Source organism: Suillus paluster (assembly GCF_016628075.1).
Source record: "Suillus paluster strain FC165 chromosome Unknown EDB91scaffold_59, whole genome shotgun sequence".
Lineage (NCBI taxonomy): Eukaryota > Fungi > Basidiomycota > Agaricomycetes > Boletales > Suillaceae > Suillus > Suillus paluster.
Genome location: NW_024537619.1, coordinates 128237 through 143528, shown reverse-complemented (window position 1 = coordinate 143528; position 15292 = coordinate 128237). Strand labels below are relative to the sequence as shown.

The 15292-nt window shown below is 49.1% G+C and overlaps 7 protein-coding genes across 7 annotated transcripts; 4 read left to right on the top strand and 3 right to left on the bottom strand.

Moving 5' to 3' along the window:
* Positions 1 to 49: 49 nt before the first annotated feature.
* On the top strand, positions 50 to 1130 carry EDB91DRAFT_1152256 (mitochondrial import inner membrane translocase subunit Tim17/22). The gene is made up of 5 exons (XM_041319477.1): positions 50 to 244; positions 307 to 406; positions 476 to 662; positions 720 to 842; positions 974 to 1130. Exons 1-5 carry the CDS (start codon positions 213 to 215, stop codon positions 1009 to 1011), a joined length of 480 nt encoding a protein of 159 aa, XP_041173832.1. The 5' UTR covers positions 50 to 212; the 3' UTR covers positions 1012 to 1130.
* A 1447-nt stretch (positions 1131 to 2577) lies between these two features.
* On the bottom strand, positions 2578 to 4063 carry EDB91DRAFT_1030907 (uncharacterized protein; the record flags this gene model as incomplete). The annotated part of the gene is made up of 2 exons (XM_041312714.1): positions 2578 to 3786; positions 3848 to 4063. Coding segments are annotated over 2 exons (1425 nt in total), but the record flags the coding sequence as incomplete, so codon positions are not given.
* Positions 4064 to 4631: 568 nt separating this feature from the next.
* EDB91DRAFT_1302770 (uncharacterized protein) lies at positions 4632 to 8040 on the top strand. The gene is made up of 6 exons (XM_041324996.1): positions 4632 to 5473; positions 5530 to 6874; positions 6911 to 7027; positions 7078 to 7336; positions 7515 to 7607; positions 7647 to 8040. Exons 1-6 carry the CDS (start codon positions 4644 to 4646, stop codon positions 7829 to 7831), a joined length of 2829 nt encoding a protein of 942 aa, XP_041173830.1. The 5' UTR covers positions 4632 to 4643; the 3' UTR covers positions 7832 to 8040.
* On the bottom strand, positions 8040 to 9809 carry EDB91DRAFT_678116 (uncharacterized protein). The gene is made up of 2 exons (XM_041328072.1): positions 9477 to 9809; positions 8040 to 9426 (listed from the first exon to the last, which is right to left on the bottom strand). Exons 1-2 carry the CDS (start codon positions 9666 to 9668, stop codon positions 8140 to 8142), a joined length of 1479 nt encoding a protein of 492 aa, XP_041173829.1. The 5' UTR covers positions 9669 to 9809; the 3' UTR covers positions 8040 to 8139.
* Positions 9800 to 11943, top strand: EDB91DRAFT_1152238 (Rad9-domain-containing protein). Its single transcript, XM_041319476.1, has 7 exons — positions 9800 to 9885; positions 9937 to 10148; positions 10211 to 10370; positions 10420 to 10650; positions 10704 to 10810; positions 10870 to 11706; positions 11774 to 11943. Exons 1-7 carry the CDS (start codon positions 9852 to 9854, stop codon positions 11798 to 11800), a joined length of 1608 nt encoding a protein of 535 aa, XP_041173828.1. The 5' UTR covers positions 9800 to 9851; the 3' UTR covers positions 11801 to 11943.
* Positions 11944 to 11982: 39 nt separating this feature from the next.
* On the top strand, positions 11983 to 14463 carry EDB91DRAFT_1058305 (ABC1 family-domain-containing protein; the record flags this gene model as incomplete). The annotated part of the gene is given in 13 exon segments (XM_041314146.1): positions 11983 to 12262; positions 12317 to 12457; positions 12519 to 12555; positions 12610 to 12829; positions 12879 to 12942; positions 12993 to 13318; positions 13375 to 13387; positions 13435 to 13649; positions 13705 to 13786; positions 13801 to 14002; positions 14054 to 14090; positions 14142 to 14227; positions 14274 to 14463. 13 exon segments carry the CDS (start codon positions 11983 to 11985, stop codon positions 14461 to 14463), a joined length of 1893 nt encoding a protein of 630 aa, XP_041173827.1.
* A 38-nt stretch (positions 14464 to 14501) lies between these two features.
* EDB91DRAFT_677986 (transcriptional Coactivator p15-domain-containing protein) lies at positions 14502 to 15246 on the bottom strand. Its single transcript, XM_041328071.1, has 5 exons — positions 15119 to 15246; positions 14988 to 15053; positions 14797 to 14920; positions 14654 to 14745; positions 14502 to 14603 (listed from the first exon to the last, which is right to left on the bottom strand). Exons 1-5 carry the CDS (start codon positions 15200 to 15202, stop codon positions 14541 to 14543), a joined length of 429 nt encoding a protein of 142 aa, XP_041173826.1. The 5' UTR covers positions 15203 to 15246; the 3' UTR covers positions 14502 to 14540.
* Positions 15247 to 15292: the final 46 nt, after the last annotated feature.

Here is a 15292-nt window from a genome sequence, read left to right as displayed (position 1 = left end):
GTACTTTGGCAGCAGCAAGAGTAACTGGTGTAAGCTAGCTATAGATGACCCTGAACATGGGATGAATCCAAAAATTCAAGTGTAGCTTATACCGGTGGCTGTGACTAATATCGTGGGAATGAAATTTATCCTGAGGAGCTGTCGCAACCTCCTGCCGCTAGCTCACTAACTACTTCACCTTTCCCCTCCCCCCGACTACTTCACCCCTCACTATGTCCCATGCTGACCACACTAGAGATCCATGGTGCGTATAAAACAAACCATTGGGAAGTACAAATAGGCTGATTAATCTCCTTTATCCTAAAGTCCATGGGTCATATTGAATGACTTTGGAGGCGCATTTGCGATGGGTGCTGTCGGTGGTGGTATATGGCACGGTATCAAGGGTGCACGGAACTCCCCTAGGGTTAGTTTTCATCTTTCTTTCATACCTTCTCCTTCATAGCTCGACCCGACCTGACATCGACACTCACAGGGCGAACGTTTGGTCGGTGCTATCTCTACCATCAAAGCACGCGCACCAGTCACAGGCGGAAACTTTGGTGTCTGGGGAGGCATGTTCTCCACTTTCGATTGTGCCGTGAAAGGTTGGCGGCAAAAAGAGGATGCGTGGAATGCCATTATTTCGGGGTTCATGACGGGTGGATGTTTGGCCGCACGAAGTCAGTTTCCCCTCTTATTTACTCCATTTTTGCTGATGGCATGGTATCGGATCCCAGGTGGCCCAAAATCAGCACTAGGATCTGCAATTGCGTGTGGCATTCTCTTGGGTGTGTTCGAGGGTGTCGGTGTCCTTCTCTCCCGTGTGTTCAGCGAAGGCACACGACCACAGCTTCCACAACGTACGTAATGTCGTCGAGTTTTACTTCGTTGACTGACCTTTTTCACTTGCATCACTCGTCTTCTGCCCTTGCTCCCCTCCCTCCCATATTCTTACATCACATCTCATGTGCCCTCGGTGTCGCGTCCACAGTACCAGACACTATCCAGCCTCAACCCTCAGGACACTAGCTTCATACCTGCCTCTTTCCAATCTATATTACAATAGATGTCTCCTCCTGCCCTACGGCACCCACTTACCCTCCTCATTGTATATTCGCGCTGCAATGCAATGCATAGTACTAAATTCATTGATTGTCAGAACTTCCGAACTTGACATGATATATTGACATCGGGTTTTTCCGGTTCTGAGATGTGAATCTTACTGCTATAAATCTTGCAAGGAAATTCGTACCAGCATGCACAGAAAGGACAGTGGTCACGCTGATCAGCTGTGATCGGTGAGTTGATGTATATCCGTGACACCCTTTACCTCACGACCCGTACGAAAGTGAGCCTATCTCACTCAATTCTGACTCGGCAAGAGTTCGCTACAACTGAAAGTCATCAAACTACACCCGACGTCTGACAGCGTCTGACATTTCTCTAGGTCCTTGTTCAGCGACAATTGAGCACTGAGCTTTGACCTGTCCATCTCGCTTAGACGGGCGGGTGACCGCTGAACTTCCTGAAGTGCCACCGCAAACGAAGACGCGACTACGCGAATTTCGACAGCAGTGCTCTCACGTCCATCTACGTGTGAGCTCATTTCTCATTGTGTTATAATGCTACTTACCTTGGCTCTGTTAGCGGCTACTATGGGAGAATGTCTAAAATGCTGGTAGCAACGGCTCGTCAGTACTTACTTATTACTTAACAGGGGTTCCTCGCGTCAGGCTACGCCAAGTTGTTCTCGCCGGCGGCAACAAAAAAAGGATAGACTGAGATTCTAGCCCCACCGTCAGATTCTAGTACGGCTATTGCGTACTCTTGACATGGTTTCGCGGAGTCTCTACTTCCTCGCCCGAACTTGAACGTTCAATCCGAGCCAGGAGCTTTGTCACGATGAACCCTGCCCAAAGCTTCAAAGGAACCTTGGGTATCGATACGCTGTCAGGGTCTCGTATTTTGCCCTCACGGATAGATGATTCCAACGGAATGCATGGATGATAGATTCGCCCCTGTGTTGTGCATATGCACCAGCGAGCCAGGGTGTTATCATTAGCGCCCTACTCAGGAGAGCCGACCTGTTGGTGGGCAAAGAGCCGCAGTAGTGGGTCGTATCATGAGAGTCTATCGTAGATGTGGCACCGTTAAAAGGTTCTGTGAGTTGTGTACGTCATGAGTTATCCGTGGAGCCGCTACTCGTATTCGCGGGGATCACTGGGCAAATGGTATTCTCATTGTCAATAACTGTCAACGTAGGTTGATAAACAGGTACTGAAATCTGGATAACAGACTGGTCGCTATAGTATAGGTGATATTCACATGATGGCAGAATGATTACACTGGGAATATTGAGATGTGAGGACAAGTACTGGCATACTTGTAGGTATCCAAGTCATTCAAGGTCTGTTAGGCCAACATGGACTCCTGTGGTACTTGAATCATTTTCTCTCTCATTTTTGCGCTTGTAGTAAGCACCCCCAGGAACTCATTCGCCTTCCTCCATTGATCTTCAAAATGTACGAATGGCGGCGGCACGGGGAAGTCAGCATCCGTGTCCTCCCAGTCGAAGACGTCCACGGTAGTCAGCTTGGGCAGCAACATATGCAGTTGACATGCCACGGCGATGGGATCGACAATCGGAGAAATCCCGACATCAATCTCGGTGATCTTTCCGTTGGGAATGGTTTTAAAGAATGGCTCGCTGTCGATGTCGTCTATTGGATATGCGGAGAAGGGCATTTCAATGTGGCACAAGCGCGGGCAATGATGTATGAGGTGGGCGAGTCCTATGAAGGTGATAGATGGCGGAATCAGCCAACGAGCCGCGCATCCAAACCAGAACTTCTCAAGTTGAGGCCAGGATTGTGCCATTGTCTTGAGTGAGGCGTCATCAATGGCTGAAGTGCACATCCAATCGAGCCGTAAGTCCGTTAAGTGACTAAAGGACAGCAATGGGGCAATGACGTCAAATCCGAGTGCAAAGCTGGGATCTGTAAGTGCGTCGTCGAAAAGGGAGTCGAACTCGAACTCGAAGATGAAATGGAGTTCTTCAAGAGTATGACAGAAGCACTCCGAAAACGACACAATGAGTTCTGGAATATCTAGTGGGTCATACAGCATTTGGAGATTGCTGTAATCGTGATCGACGCACAAGATTGCTGATCGACAGGAGAGAAACCGGACGTTATCGAGACAGTAAGTAAGAACGGGAGGTGATGGTGCGGTGATGTGCACTTGATCGAGTTGAGAGGAAAATGTTGGAGTGGAATTGGGTTGCATCTCATCAATGTCATTCGTGTTCACGCTGAAGTGCAGAGACTTCAACAACGGTAAAGAAGCCAAGTGAAGAAGTGCTTGTGCGTTAAGGATCCCTGTTTCAAGACGGACGAGCTCTAGCAAGCCACATAGGGCTTCAGATATTGCATCTGAACTTTCTTCGGAGTCACCGTTATATATACAGTTGAGTTCCTGAATGGATGGACATCGAGCTCCGAGGGACGCGAACAAAGCAGATTTGGCGAAAGTGGGGGAATTTGAACCAAAGCCCAGGTTAATCGACGTGATAGTTGACACAATGAGGGTGCGCAATAACGGAAAGAAGCATTCTCGGTCATCCAACCAAACTAACCCACGAAGGTTCGGCAAGAGCGGTGCGGGTGATGGCGCAGAAATGAGGGCTTGCACGACCCGATCGTCTATGATGTCTAGCTCAGTGCTTGAGACGTCCAAAAAGCGGATACGTTGTGCATATTGACTAATAATCCTCCACTCTCCGATTAAGAGAGGTCTTTGGAGGGTCTATGTGAAAATTTTGAGTGTTCAACATCGTGTTGATCCGAATCTTGAGTGTCTCGCTCACCAACTTTCCTTGCTCCATGCTACTAACACCTTCAGGCAAGCATGAGATGAGTGGCTCGAACCCATTTATGTTTTCCCAAAGCGTATCAAGTGCAGGCTCCTTGAATGTCCTGCAAGTTCTTGCAAGGGCAGCAAGTGTGTCACTAGTACTGGTGTCATAGAGTAAGAGAGCGAATATGTCCATCAGGATTTCTGTGGGTAAGAGACAGACATGCATGATTGAGCCTCCTATAGTGCAATCGAGAATCAAGCATCAAAATTAGAGACTCGGTACTACTTATCGACATCATCATGTCTAGTCACGTGCGTTCCTGCTTGAACTTGGATCTGGTCGTTCCTTAAGGATACTAGTGCTTAATTCTTATGATCCTTTGGTTTGCAACGGGACTCCGACTCAGGAGACAGTAGTGTGAGGTACCACAGGGGATGCTACTTACATGATGGTGGGGATGGGAAACAGTGGAATTCACAGATTGACAGGCACCTCGGGGATTGTTCAACGTCTAGTATGTCGTCGACTGTATATTCGTTTGCATCTTCACAATCGAAGAATCTACTCATTTACATAAGTTGCAGCCTATTGTTATAAATCTGGTGCACGGTAGCCTCGCGGAGAGGTTATGTACCAGACTGGCATCTCGGGTAATATATTGCCTGTGTTATGAAACGGCCTGGCCCCAGTTCTGGGCATGGCTTGTTCCGTTTACAATGTGCAGTGCTGCGTCGACCGACACCATCTCGATATACCAGCGGTCGCTGGGACTAGCACAGCTATCGAGTCTACAAAGTCGGCACTGATGGTGCGAAGCTTCGGGACGACCGTCGCTGGTCCAAGGAGAATGGACACGGGTAGCCGTCCATACCGCGTCGATGCAGAACCGCATTACCTCTCTCTTGACAAAGGCTCCAGTCATTGCCACCCGACCGTCCAGCGGCGTCAGTCAGCCAAGCAACTCATTAACAGATACGAGTCCATTTCACGGGAGGAGTCATCAACTGCTCGGGGGCCACCCAGCGCAGCTCGCTTTCTTGGCGCATCTCCATCGTCTCGCTCCCATGGTAGAGGGAAGAGGAGGTCTCTGAGTGCCTCGCTGCGCAATTTCCTATCCGTCTTCCAGAAGGGAAGGAAAGGGAAGGACGCAGATGACTCAGAAGAAGACGTGCCTGCAGTTGTGATCGACGCCCCGAGCATGGCTCATATCCCTTCAATGTACACCAACAACGCTGCCGTCACCCATGATGCAGGTGCTATGGTACTGTCGGCTGGTGAGGTCTCCGCACTTCACTCCGGTGCGCTGTTATATCTTTCAAAGTCATCATCACCCATTACTTCTCCTATCCTGCCCGTCTGGACGTCCTGCACTGTTACCTTGCACACCTCGCATATACTCATAACATGGTATACTGTTCATGCCAATCCTTCGAGTCATGTCATTCCACTGGACGGGTGCACTGATGTTCGTTCTATTGCTCTGAATCGACTGGACCCTGATGAAAAGGCTCTTCTTCCAAACTCGACAGACAAGTCCGAGCCTAAGGTATTCGAGCTGCTTTTCGAGGGGCGTCGAAGAGAAAAATTGACTGCATCATCAAGTCGAGAACGGGCACGATGGGTCAGTGCCATATGGTAAGGTCATCAAACATACGCCCTTAGCGATGCAGATAATGTGACTATTCTCGCAGGGATGCGTTACTTCAGAGACAGTCACAAGGAGCAACTCGGCAAAAGGCGCTAACGATACAGACAAACTTGCAGCGCGAAGGACAAAACTACTTGCAGCCTCCGTCAGCATCAGAGTATACTTCCTCCGAATATACATCTTCTAGTGGTGTCGAATCCGAGAGCTCACTTACAACAGAGCAGTCTCTCCCTCCAACGCCGAGTATCAAATCACCCCTGTCTAGTCAGTCTCCAGCTCGTTTCAGCCTGCACGACTCGCCCCAAAATTGCTCTCCGATGTCCATCTTGCCTCCGCGACCTCCGTCACAGATATCGCCAAGGAGCTCTGGTCCTAAGAGCCCATCCATCGCCAAACTTGGAAACCTTTCCGTAGTCACCCAACGGTTGGCGCAGATTGAGCAGACAAATTCGCCAGTATCAGCGAGTAGCGCTTCTACTCTGCCGCACTTACAGGGTGCTCAGACGATCAGGCCTACGCGTGCTCGCCGAGCGTTTGCGGAAATACAGAGGTTCAAGGAGGAGGGTTTTTCGAGCGACTCGCCGTTGACCAGTGGTAGACCCAGCCCACTACCGAGGTCGCCGGCATCGATTGAAACATATTCTTCGCGGTCGAGGAGTGCTTTCATTCGTAGTAGGACATCTCTAACGCCTGCTCCTACTCTTCCTGACACTCCGCGAGTTGCCAAGGAAGATTTACCGTCCACACCTTCTCCGCCACCTACATTCGACATTGATCTGCAGCTGGTACCCATGACGGAACTGATCAAGAAAAGTGCAGCAATGACTTTCGATCAAACAGCAGGTATCAGCGAACAAATAGTTGCGTTGCAACGCGATGTTTTGCACCTTCCCAGTGAGTTGGCCCCGCTGATGGCTGACACCATAAAACAGTCTTCTACCGAGGCCAAGGAGGCGATTCTGTCTACGGTAAAGGCATTGGCCGCCAGGGTAGAGGATATCCATCAGCAGAGCTCCTCCAGCACAGTCCAGCTGCAGGTAAACTCGATTATGAAGATCCTGGACGTCATGCAAACGCAGTTGAAGTCGAATCTTCCTCGTGTTCTTGACAAACTCGATGTTATCCATCACAATCAAGAGCGGGAGATGTCCATGTCCACGTCACGCACGAGTATGACAGCCATGAACAATTTGCGACCTCCTTTCTCTGGAATGACCTCGCCGACGGAAAGTTTAGCTCCCTTTCCAAACGTGGATCTCTCAGATGTATATGTGAAGCTGGACGAGCTCACCTCGCTTTACAAGACTGGTAATACCCCGTTGAGTCCAGCTACAAGAAGCCCGCACGAAGATGCAGATATCCCAGAACACAAGCCGCTAGACGACAAGGTCAGTTTTTTTCTTTCAATCAGACAATTTCATTAGCTGGACTTTCACAAGCTGAAAGCCGTCCTGGATTACCTGAACGCGGATGAAGAACAAAAAAAGGTGCAGCTCGAACAGCAGGCTGACAGCATCCGCTACCTGAACGAGCTGAACTCGGTAAGCTCATGAGCACAAAACATGTATTGCTACTCACGATTTCTCACTAGTGGTTGGACGCATTCGTCAACAACGGCACAACGCAGATACAGGCTGTCGCGACTGGTGTCGAGCAACTTTGTAAACAACTGGGTGTCAACACGTCTGAAGAACTGTCGAGCCTTGGCCTGACCGGACAGGTACAACAGCTACTGGAGGCGGCACAGAATCAAGCGGATAGTGGAGATAATTTGCGATCAATAATTCATGAGTTGATCCAGGTCGTTCAAGAACATCTCACTCATGGAGATGAACAACGCAAAACTCTTGGTTTGTTTGTTGGGTCTTCTGTATGGCGTCGATGATTAAATGACAATATTTCTTAGTGACGGACTCGGTGATGGAAATCATCAATCGCCAAAGAGTAGACCAGGAACAAATGCTGAGAGCGTTGTCGAGCGGTAAGGGTTTACCTTTTTCCAGCAGGACTTATCTGATACTTGCCTAGAACTGACTGAGGAGATTCGAGGAGAACGACTGCGATTTGTGGAAGCGATGAAAGAGGCCACAGCAATCAATGTGCAAGGCGCGTTCATCCTGTGTCATCACGGTCCTGTTATGATGATGATCTGACGAACAGCTCATGTTGAACATTTCAAGGCTGAGTTGGGCCGTGAAGTCTCAGTGATGACACAGGATGTTGGGAGGCTGCACAAAGAGAAGCAAGCGATCGAGCAGCAAATTGCGGACCTGTTCGCATTCTACTCCAAGCAAAAGCAGGAAGCCGAGGTTTGCCTAATGCCACGCATCTCCTTTTGGGATTGAGTAAATGATTTGAAATTGCAGGCCAGTTATCGGTGTATACCCCCACAGTCCTCAGGTCACCAAAGTTTCCAGAATGTACCGGCCTCGAAGTTACCGCAACGCCGACCATTACCCAGCCCCGGAAAGCACGGGACAGATGTCACTGGGTTGAGGAGGCGTGATCCTCGGAGTGTGGAGCTGAGGCATTAAGATGGATTTGCGATGGAGAACGGGGATCTATGTAGAGACAAGCGAACTTTGATGGAACGTTAATGATAAATAGACCATTGATTAGCCCTCACCAGGGCTCCGCCGACGCGATTATCGTATCACGATGGTGCCGAGAGAGTGAGAAATGAGAGAGCCTCTTTCCAGCCCATTCGCTCCCGCTCCTTTCCCAGGGCTTCGCCCCTGCGAACTTCCTCAGCATCGATGACTTTCCAGTCATCATATTGGATGACCATGCCATCATTGATTCCATGGACGATTTCTGATGGTAATCCATCAAGATCTGGATGAGGATTGAGCATTTTATCTGGAGCTATCCCCATTGGTAGAACGGATGTCGCGGAAGTAATTTTTACCGCTTCTGAAGGCGGTACTATGTCAGAGAGAATAGTGCCTGTGACCGCATATGCATCAATCATAGTCGAAGCAAGCACGCCGTTGGCGCCGTTGGCTGCCCATCCAGACGCATAAATATTTTTCAAGGCTAAGCCCTCAGAAGAAGTGATACGCCCTGCGGATGAACGAAGGTGACGCATAGCAGGATCGAAGAAGGCTGTCTCTGGATCTGCATGAAATCCGAGGGAGGTGACGACGAGAGAAGTAGGAAGAGTAGATGTTTCGCCAGTAGGCACCGCACGAGAAGTGGCAGGATCAAGACGAGTGTGAGCAAGGGTGAGACTTGCCATGTCTGATGCCGAGGCGGTCGATGGAGGAGCGAGACCAGTAGGAGAGCGGTAGAAATCTAGCGACCAGGATTTAGGCGTCGACCCTGGTGGATTCTTGGATCCCTTCTGGAGTAGCTCGAGTGTGCGCCGCTGCTGGCGCGTTGGCGTAACGCCTGGCGGAGGTGTGAGCAGGGCGGGTTCTATGGGAATCATCGATGCCTCCGGGAGGTTGATCATCTCCCGAAGCTCTTTGGTAGTGAATGCAGCTTCTAGAGGCCCCCGCCTTCCAACTATGGAGACGTGCTTGACGGTAGAGCGGGAAAGGACTTCGAGAACATGCTCTGGTACATCGTATTGACGAAGGACAGAGGGGGAAGTCAGAAGAATACGTGCAATGTCCAGCGACACATTTCCCTGTCCAATTAATGTGAGGTGTGATATCTTGTCGAGTGCAGGGGGCGACGAATGAGATGGGTGTTGTGTGTACCAGTGTACCAAGGACAGAGCGGGTATGCAGTATGCAGACGGAGAAATCGCGGGGTGTAGGGTAGGAAGAGTACATCCCGTTGCGAACAGTAAGTGAGAGTAGTTATTGAGTATAGATGTCAGGGGTAAATGAAGCGCGTGAGGAATGGAGTGGAAGGGCGTGCTTCCGACATTCACGTTTCCGAAGAAACGGAAACGCGGGTCAGTTGCAGTCATATCGAATTTGTGCGTGCAATTCTGAGGGGGTTCTCAGTGATTAGTGAGGCATAAAGAAATTTAAAACTCACCTTGACCTCTGGGTGATCAGGTGCAACGCCATAACGAACGAGACCATGGGGTGCCCAGAGTCGGTCATACATGTGCACCCTTAGTGGAGGAGATACTGTATCATTCAGCGGAAGGAGAGAGAGTAGGCGCGAGGCTACATAAAATGCAGATGGCCCTCCACCAATTATAGCCAGTTTCACGGGAGGAGGCATCTCGAAAAACCAGCGGCGATTTGAAAGGGCCAAACCAACTTAACCAAGTGTCGAGCAAGTCAAGCCTGAAAAATTAGTGGATGACTGAGTTTAAGCAGTGTGAATAAGTATATGACACCGGCCACCGACGGCTACGCGTGACGCAACGCGTCGAAGTGACTTCTTGATATTAGACCGTGGTTAATGCAAGCGACACTCAGTGTTGTCGCTCTCAAACGTTTGCTCCAACCATAATATTTGCATTTATACAGAACTCACTCGGTTCCAGCATTCATTAGGGCACTAACATGTCTGTCAAGATATGGCGACGATGTTGTCATTTATGCAGACCCAGAGCACCTCTCTTTGAGCGCGACTAACTCCTCGCTCTCTGCATACTGTCGCTTCAAGTACGGACGCAGGTTCTTTTCCAGATATAAATTCAGAGATGGTGTAGCACAAGATGGTGTTCAGGATGTCAAAGGACAGTTGCTGGCTAAGGTGTGCCTGCTCTGTTACCTTCGTGCGCTTCGTGACAGACTGTTTGCAACTGCCAACCATAGACATTCCTTTCCATTCTTAAGCATAAAACAATCGAAAAGACAGTTGAACGCTGCGAGTTTACAATCGTTGAAGCAACGGATCTATACGAGCAGGATGAGCCAGATGAGGACCAGGACACATTAGAGAGCAGATTGATTATTCGAATGCACTGTAAACATGGTATGCATGAAATTCCTCTCCATCACGGACATTCAAATTCTGCATAAAGGCATCGTAAAGACTCATCGGCTACCTCTCTTGGTTCCTACATCACTGCTGTCACCAGGTGTCCCAGACTCTTCGAATGAATCCCGTCTTACAATAGGTCCACGCGCAATCAAAGACATAACGGAGCATTTCCCTAATGCTCGAGGAGCAAAGAGCGACCCTCAACTCGTATGGACCTTTGGAGACACGGATGTTGACGTCAAGAGCCTCGAGTCTTCTATCGACACCAGAGGTAGGAATGCCTGAACCAGTCGGTGGATTGCTCATACGTGTCCCCAAAATCAGGTAAAGCTCAATTATCAACAGAGCTGACCATCAGCGCGGATGAGTTCGATGTCTATGACGTCTATGCATCCCCAACTACTATCGGTTTCCACCTGCGAGAATTCAATGTTTGTCACCCACCGGTGATGCTCACTTCCTATAGTCTCTGACTTCCTCTATCTGATAGGCTACAATTGCTTTCGCGGAATCCATGAGCCTCTGCCTAGATTTACGCTTCACGGATCCTGCAGCCCCTCTCTTCATCGACGTTGAAGGCGACGAGTCAGAATGTCTCTTCGTCATATCCACCTCACAAATAAGTGGTTCAGCTTCTTCCGCTCCCTCAAACTCTGCTCAACTTAACGCACACAAACGTCCTCGCCCAAACGACGAAGGTGAGGGCAATTCGAGACAGCGAAGCGAAACACCCAGAATCAAAAAATCGATGAAAGCTGTGCAGCGTACGGATGCCCACACACCTGACGCAACTGCTACTTCAAGAGCCAAAAGCGATGCACGATCAATGCCTCCACCATCATATATTCCACGGCACACACCGGGTTCCCCACAAAATCAGAATCTACCTCTTCCCTCGCTGTCTTGGAATCTGCCGCCAGATCCGTCCCATGGAGTTCCCTTGGAACCCGAGCCTCTTTTCTACACCCAGTCCTCTCAGTTATTAACGGATGGACCAAGCGGGAGCCCTGAAGTGGGGCGAGCCCCAGCACGGGATCGAACTCCATTATTTTATCCCCTTTCACAACTCTCTCAGGCAGACAGGGAGGTGATACGTGGATCTGGTTTGGGCATTGAAAACATGAACCAGGATGAACTAGCGGCGATGCTCGAAGGAGAGGGCGAAGAAGTTGACTTTGGGTTCGCGGCGTCTCAGAATCTTATCAGCGTCGAAGACGGAGATTCGGCTATGCTTTCGGCGAATGATGATCCAGAAAGCTTGGAACTTATCGAAGATACTAACACTGAGTTTGGGCCAACGCAGGACGACGTTGGGGGCAGGAAGAAGGTAGGTTTTACCATTCTATGGTCATTCTATGGGGAGCCGAGCACTAATTCATTCATGTCTGCTTCAGGCGTTTCAGCCTCTGTTTGAAGATTGATTTTGACATACATAATATGTCAGGACTTTGTTCTAAGACACTGTGTTCAATGTTCATACTTGTCGCAGCTTGTAGAGTTACACTGTAAGTGTACACTTACGTAAAACCGAGGGCCCCCGCAGTGTGAAACGAACGTAATTGCGAAAAGTTTTAGTAGCCGCCGATCATGCTCCCGCCAGACTATGCACATCATCCTTAAACTCCGTGGTCCACCTGGCTGGCATAGCTCGCGTTCCTTCCTTCGGTCTCAAAAGTCGTTCATTCGCCATAATGTTGACCCAAATAAGCGCCTGGCCTCATCCGACGCGCCCCGAGCTCAACCAAAGCGTCCTCGCGGAAATTCATGGTTCTTTTATCCGGCGGCGCTTCTAGCGCTTACTGGTGCGGGGTGCTATGCATATGATAATCACCAGCCCTCCCGGCATGCTGTATTGGCGACTGTACGGTGCTCCCGACTTGCGCGTAAGGTGTTCCGGTGACTAATTGATGTTTCATAAACTAAGCAGTAACGCGCAGGGGCTGCGATTTCCGGAGCAATTGATTACAAGCGTACTTTTGCGCGCACGTATGGCTCCGAGGAAGACAGGCTTGAAGCCGTCTCACAATGCCATGTCCGGAGTGCTACGAAGGTGCTGAAAGCTCTGCTGGCCAATGGAGGTTTGTTCCAGTACGCTGGTCGGGTAATGGACCCCGTTGCTGAAATGATCCATGTCACCAGGCATTTATATCAAATTGGGACAACATATCGCGTCGCTGTATGTTCGTCTTTGCGTCGATCTGCCATTGAAATTCTAATCGTTTCGAAAAAGAATCGTACTACCAAGGGAATGGACGAGTACGATGGCCCCACTTCAAGACAAATGTGATGCCACTCCATACGAGGATATTACAGCACTGTTCCTATCCGATATGGGACAACCTATAAACGAGCTTTTTGATGATTTCGACCCGGTTCCTATTGGTGTCGCAAGTTTAGCTCAGGTTCATGTCGGATATCACAAGGCGTCAGGCAAGAAGGTTGCTGTGAAGGTGTGCACCGAAAGGTTGTGCTGATTGGAAACGCTTACCTTGGTTAAAGGTCCAACATCCTCACCTGGTTGAATTCTATAATATTGACATGACCATGGTCCAGTCTACTTTGAGTATGTGTTTTTGGCCCCTAGAGCCCAGCCTCACTCACAGTTTGCTGTAGGTTGGGTCAAGTACTGGTTCCCGGAATTCGAATTTACCTGGTTAGGTGAGGAAATGCGGGAGAACCTCCCAAGAGAAATGGATTTTGTGCACGAAGCCCGCAATACGGCTCGTGCGGTTGCGGATTTTGAAAATATCAAGACGTCATTATACATACCCGAGGTCATATCCGCGAACAAACGAGTTCTCATCATGGAGTATATCCAAGGAGGTCGCGTAGACGACCTTGCATACCTCGCAAAGCACAACATTGACAGGAATAAAGTTGCACTGGAGCTTACGCGAATTTTTAATCGAATGGTATTTGTGAATGGGTGGTTCCATGCGGTAAGGTGATTTAGATAAGAGAAGTCGAGCCAGGTCTGACTCAGTGTTCCCTACAGGATCCTCACCCTGGTAAATGACTTTCGTTCTATGATCTTAGCTCAACTGACGTGATGCAGGTAACTTGTTAATACGGCCTGCCTCTAAATCCTCCAAGTCATCCTACAACTTTGAGATCGCACTATTAGACCATGGATTGTACTTCGATCTTGAACGGGAACTACGCGTGAACTACAGCAGATTGTGGCTGTCGCTCATTGCTCACTCGTCACCAACCGTTGATGCTGATCGTCGGAGGTATGCAGAGGCGGTCGGGAACATCACACTTGATTTGGTAAATATTTCTCTCCTTTGGTAGAAAAAACATGTCTTGATGTTTCTATGAACAGTATCCTATTTTCGAGGTAGCAATCACTGGCAAGCCCTCCGCGCTGGCAGATGTTTCTTTATTTAATATTTTTCACCAGGCCGGTTGGCACTCGAAGGTACATTTGAAGATGACGAACCGAAGACCAACATCCGACGAGCCACAGGCATGCTCGATATGACATCTCAGACTGAGGAGGAAATGGAACTCATCCGAAATACTGTTGCCAATCGCGAAGATATACTGGTATCCGTATTGGATGTCCTGCGCCGACTGCCTAGGCGGGTACTGATGGTCATGAAGCTCAATGATCTTGCGAGGTAGGTTCTATCACCTCATCGAAATCTGCCGTCAACTAACCAACCCTGCAGGCACTTGGACCATTCACTTGCAACGACACATTCGAGCGTCAGTGTTAATTTTTACTTCATGACTCAATCTCAACGCGGAGATCAATAGGTCAGGATATTCCTCATCACATCAAAGTACTGCATGAAGGCGGTATGGCAAGATGAGAAAAGACGCTTCCACGAGGTTGGACTCGGGTTCAGATCCCTCCGTCACATCTTGGGCGGTGCTTGGTGCGTTGAGTAATCCGCTTTTAACTTCACACTTGATTGCACCCACTCGCAGGGCGTTCGCAACTGGGTATTCTCAAGTCACATTCATTGAGCTCATGATGGACTGGCAAGCTTCGCTGGTTAAGTCGACCGCGTGGTTACGTGGGTTTTATTCTAGAGGATTAGCGGGAGCACACGATGCGGCGGCTGGTCTTTCATGATTACATTTATGATACACATGCTATTAGAAGGTCGTTAAGTACTGTCGTGGCAATTGGTAAAGATAGAGTCATAGATGTCATTTCTTGCAGTTGGCAAACAAAAAGTCAATGGTGTCCATGCTCTTCTTCAAAGAAGCCCACTGATAGGGTGTTAAAGGTGGCCTCTCGAGTATAACATTAGTAGACTAACCTGATCTGGATTCAAAGAAATCCCTTTCTTCCCCGGCTTTTCTTCTTCCCCGTCCTTGCCATAAAATTCACGAATATCGACAAGAATCTTGCCTGCTGTTTGTCAGCGCCATGCTTGTATGTACACGGAAAGTTGAGGTTCACCTTTGAACTCACGGACGGTTACGCGTTTCTTTTGGCCTAGTTGGATATATCTTTCACCCTCGGAACTGGTGAAGACCTCCACACCATTGTCATTGGTGGACTTTTTCTTGGAGCTTGATGGAGACTGATGACCAGTCGTGGAATCAGGGGTTCATGGTACAATATTATTTTGAAAATATATATATGCGCACTTGGCTGCCTGAAGTAGTAATTTTTGGCTTCTTGATAGTCACAGGTCGCTCTGTTGCCTTTGAGGCCTGCTGTTTGTGTTGAAATTGTTGATGAGCATGACCTCACGGACGCGGTACAGTACTTGGCTCGCCTTGGTTTTGTTTTTCGGCTGATCATCCTCGGACTGTTCGAAATCATCGCCTTCGTCGTCGCTGGGACTCTTACGCTTAGGCATGGACGTGTTGGGCGGTGTTTGAGTGATAGACTGTTCAGATTCTGCTTCAAGTTGACTTAGAACGCGTCGAAATTGTAGGAAGTGGCTGAA

What these genes read in the sequence shown, in the direction of transcription:
- EDB91DRAFT_1152256 (XM_041319477.1), top strand. Translation starts at nt 213, where the DNA reads ATGTCCCATGCTGACCACACTAGAGATCCATG. An exon ending in GACCACACTAGAGATCCATG is followed by an intron (nt 245 to 306) that starts GTGCGTATAAAA and finishes TTTATCCTAAAG; the next exon opens with TCCATGGGTCATATTGAATG. An exon ending in ACGACCACAGCTTCCACAAC is followed by an intron (nt 843 to 973) that starts GTACGTAATGTC and finishes TCGCGTCCACAG; the next exon opens with TACCAGACACTATCCAGCCT.
- EDB91DRAFT_1302770 (XM_041324996.1), top strand. Translation starts at nt 4,644, where the DNA reads ATGGTGCGAAGCTTCGGGACGACCGTCGCTGGTCCAAGGAGAATGGAC. An exon ending in ACCTGAACGAGCTGAACTCG is followed by an intron (nt 7,028 to 7,077) that starts GTAAGCTCATGA and finishes ATTTCTCACTAG; the next exon opens with TGGTTGGACGCATTCGTCAA. An exon ending in TGAACAACGCAAAACTCTTG is followed by an intron (nt 7,337 to 7,514) that starts GTTTGTTTGTTG and finishes ATACTTGCCTAG; the next exon opens with AACTGACTGAGGAGATTCGA.
- EDB91DRAFT_678116 (XM_041328072.1), bottom strand. Translation starts at nt 9,668, where the DNA reads ATGCCTCCTCCCGTGAAACTGGCTATAATTGGTGGAGGGCCATCTGCA. An exon ending in CTGATCACCCAGAGGTCAAG is followed by an intron (nt 9,427 to 9,476) that starts GTGAGTTTTAAA and finishes GAACCCCCTCAG; the next exon opens with AATTGCACGCACAAATTCGA.
- EDB91DRAFT_1152238 (XM_041319476.1), top strand. Translation starts at nt 9,852, where the DNA reads ATGCAAGCGACACTCAGTGTTGTCGCTCTCAAAC. An exon ending in GTCTTCTATCGACACCAGAG is followed by an intron (nt 10,651 to 10,703) that starts GTAGGAATGCCT and finishes CCCCAAAATCAG; the next exon opens with GTAAAGCTCAATTATCAACA. An exon ending in TCCACCTGCGAGAATTCAAT is followed by an intron (nt 10,811 to 10,869) that starts GTTTGTCACCCA and finishes TCTATCTGATAG; the next exon opens with GCTACAATTGCTTTCGCGGA.
- EDB91DRAFT_677986 (XM_041328071.1), bottom strand. Translation starts at nt 15,202, where the DNA reads ATGCCTAAGCGTAAGAGTCCCAGCGACGACGAAGGCGATGATTTCGAA. An exon ending in AACCGTCCGTGAGTTCAAAG is followed by an intron (nt 14,746 to 14,796) that starts GTGAACCTCAAC and finishes GACAAACAGCAG; the next exon opens with GCAAGATTCTTGTCGATATT. An exon ending in TTTCTTTGAATCCAGATCAG is followed by an intron (nt 14,604 to 14,653) that starts GTTAGTCTACTA and finishes ACACCCTATCAG; the next exon opens with TGGGCTTCTTTGAAGAAGAG.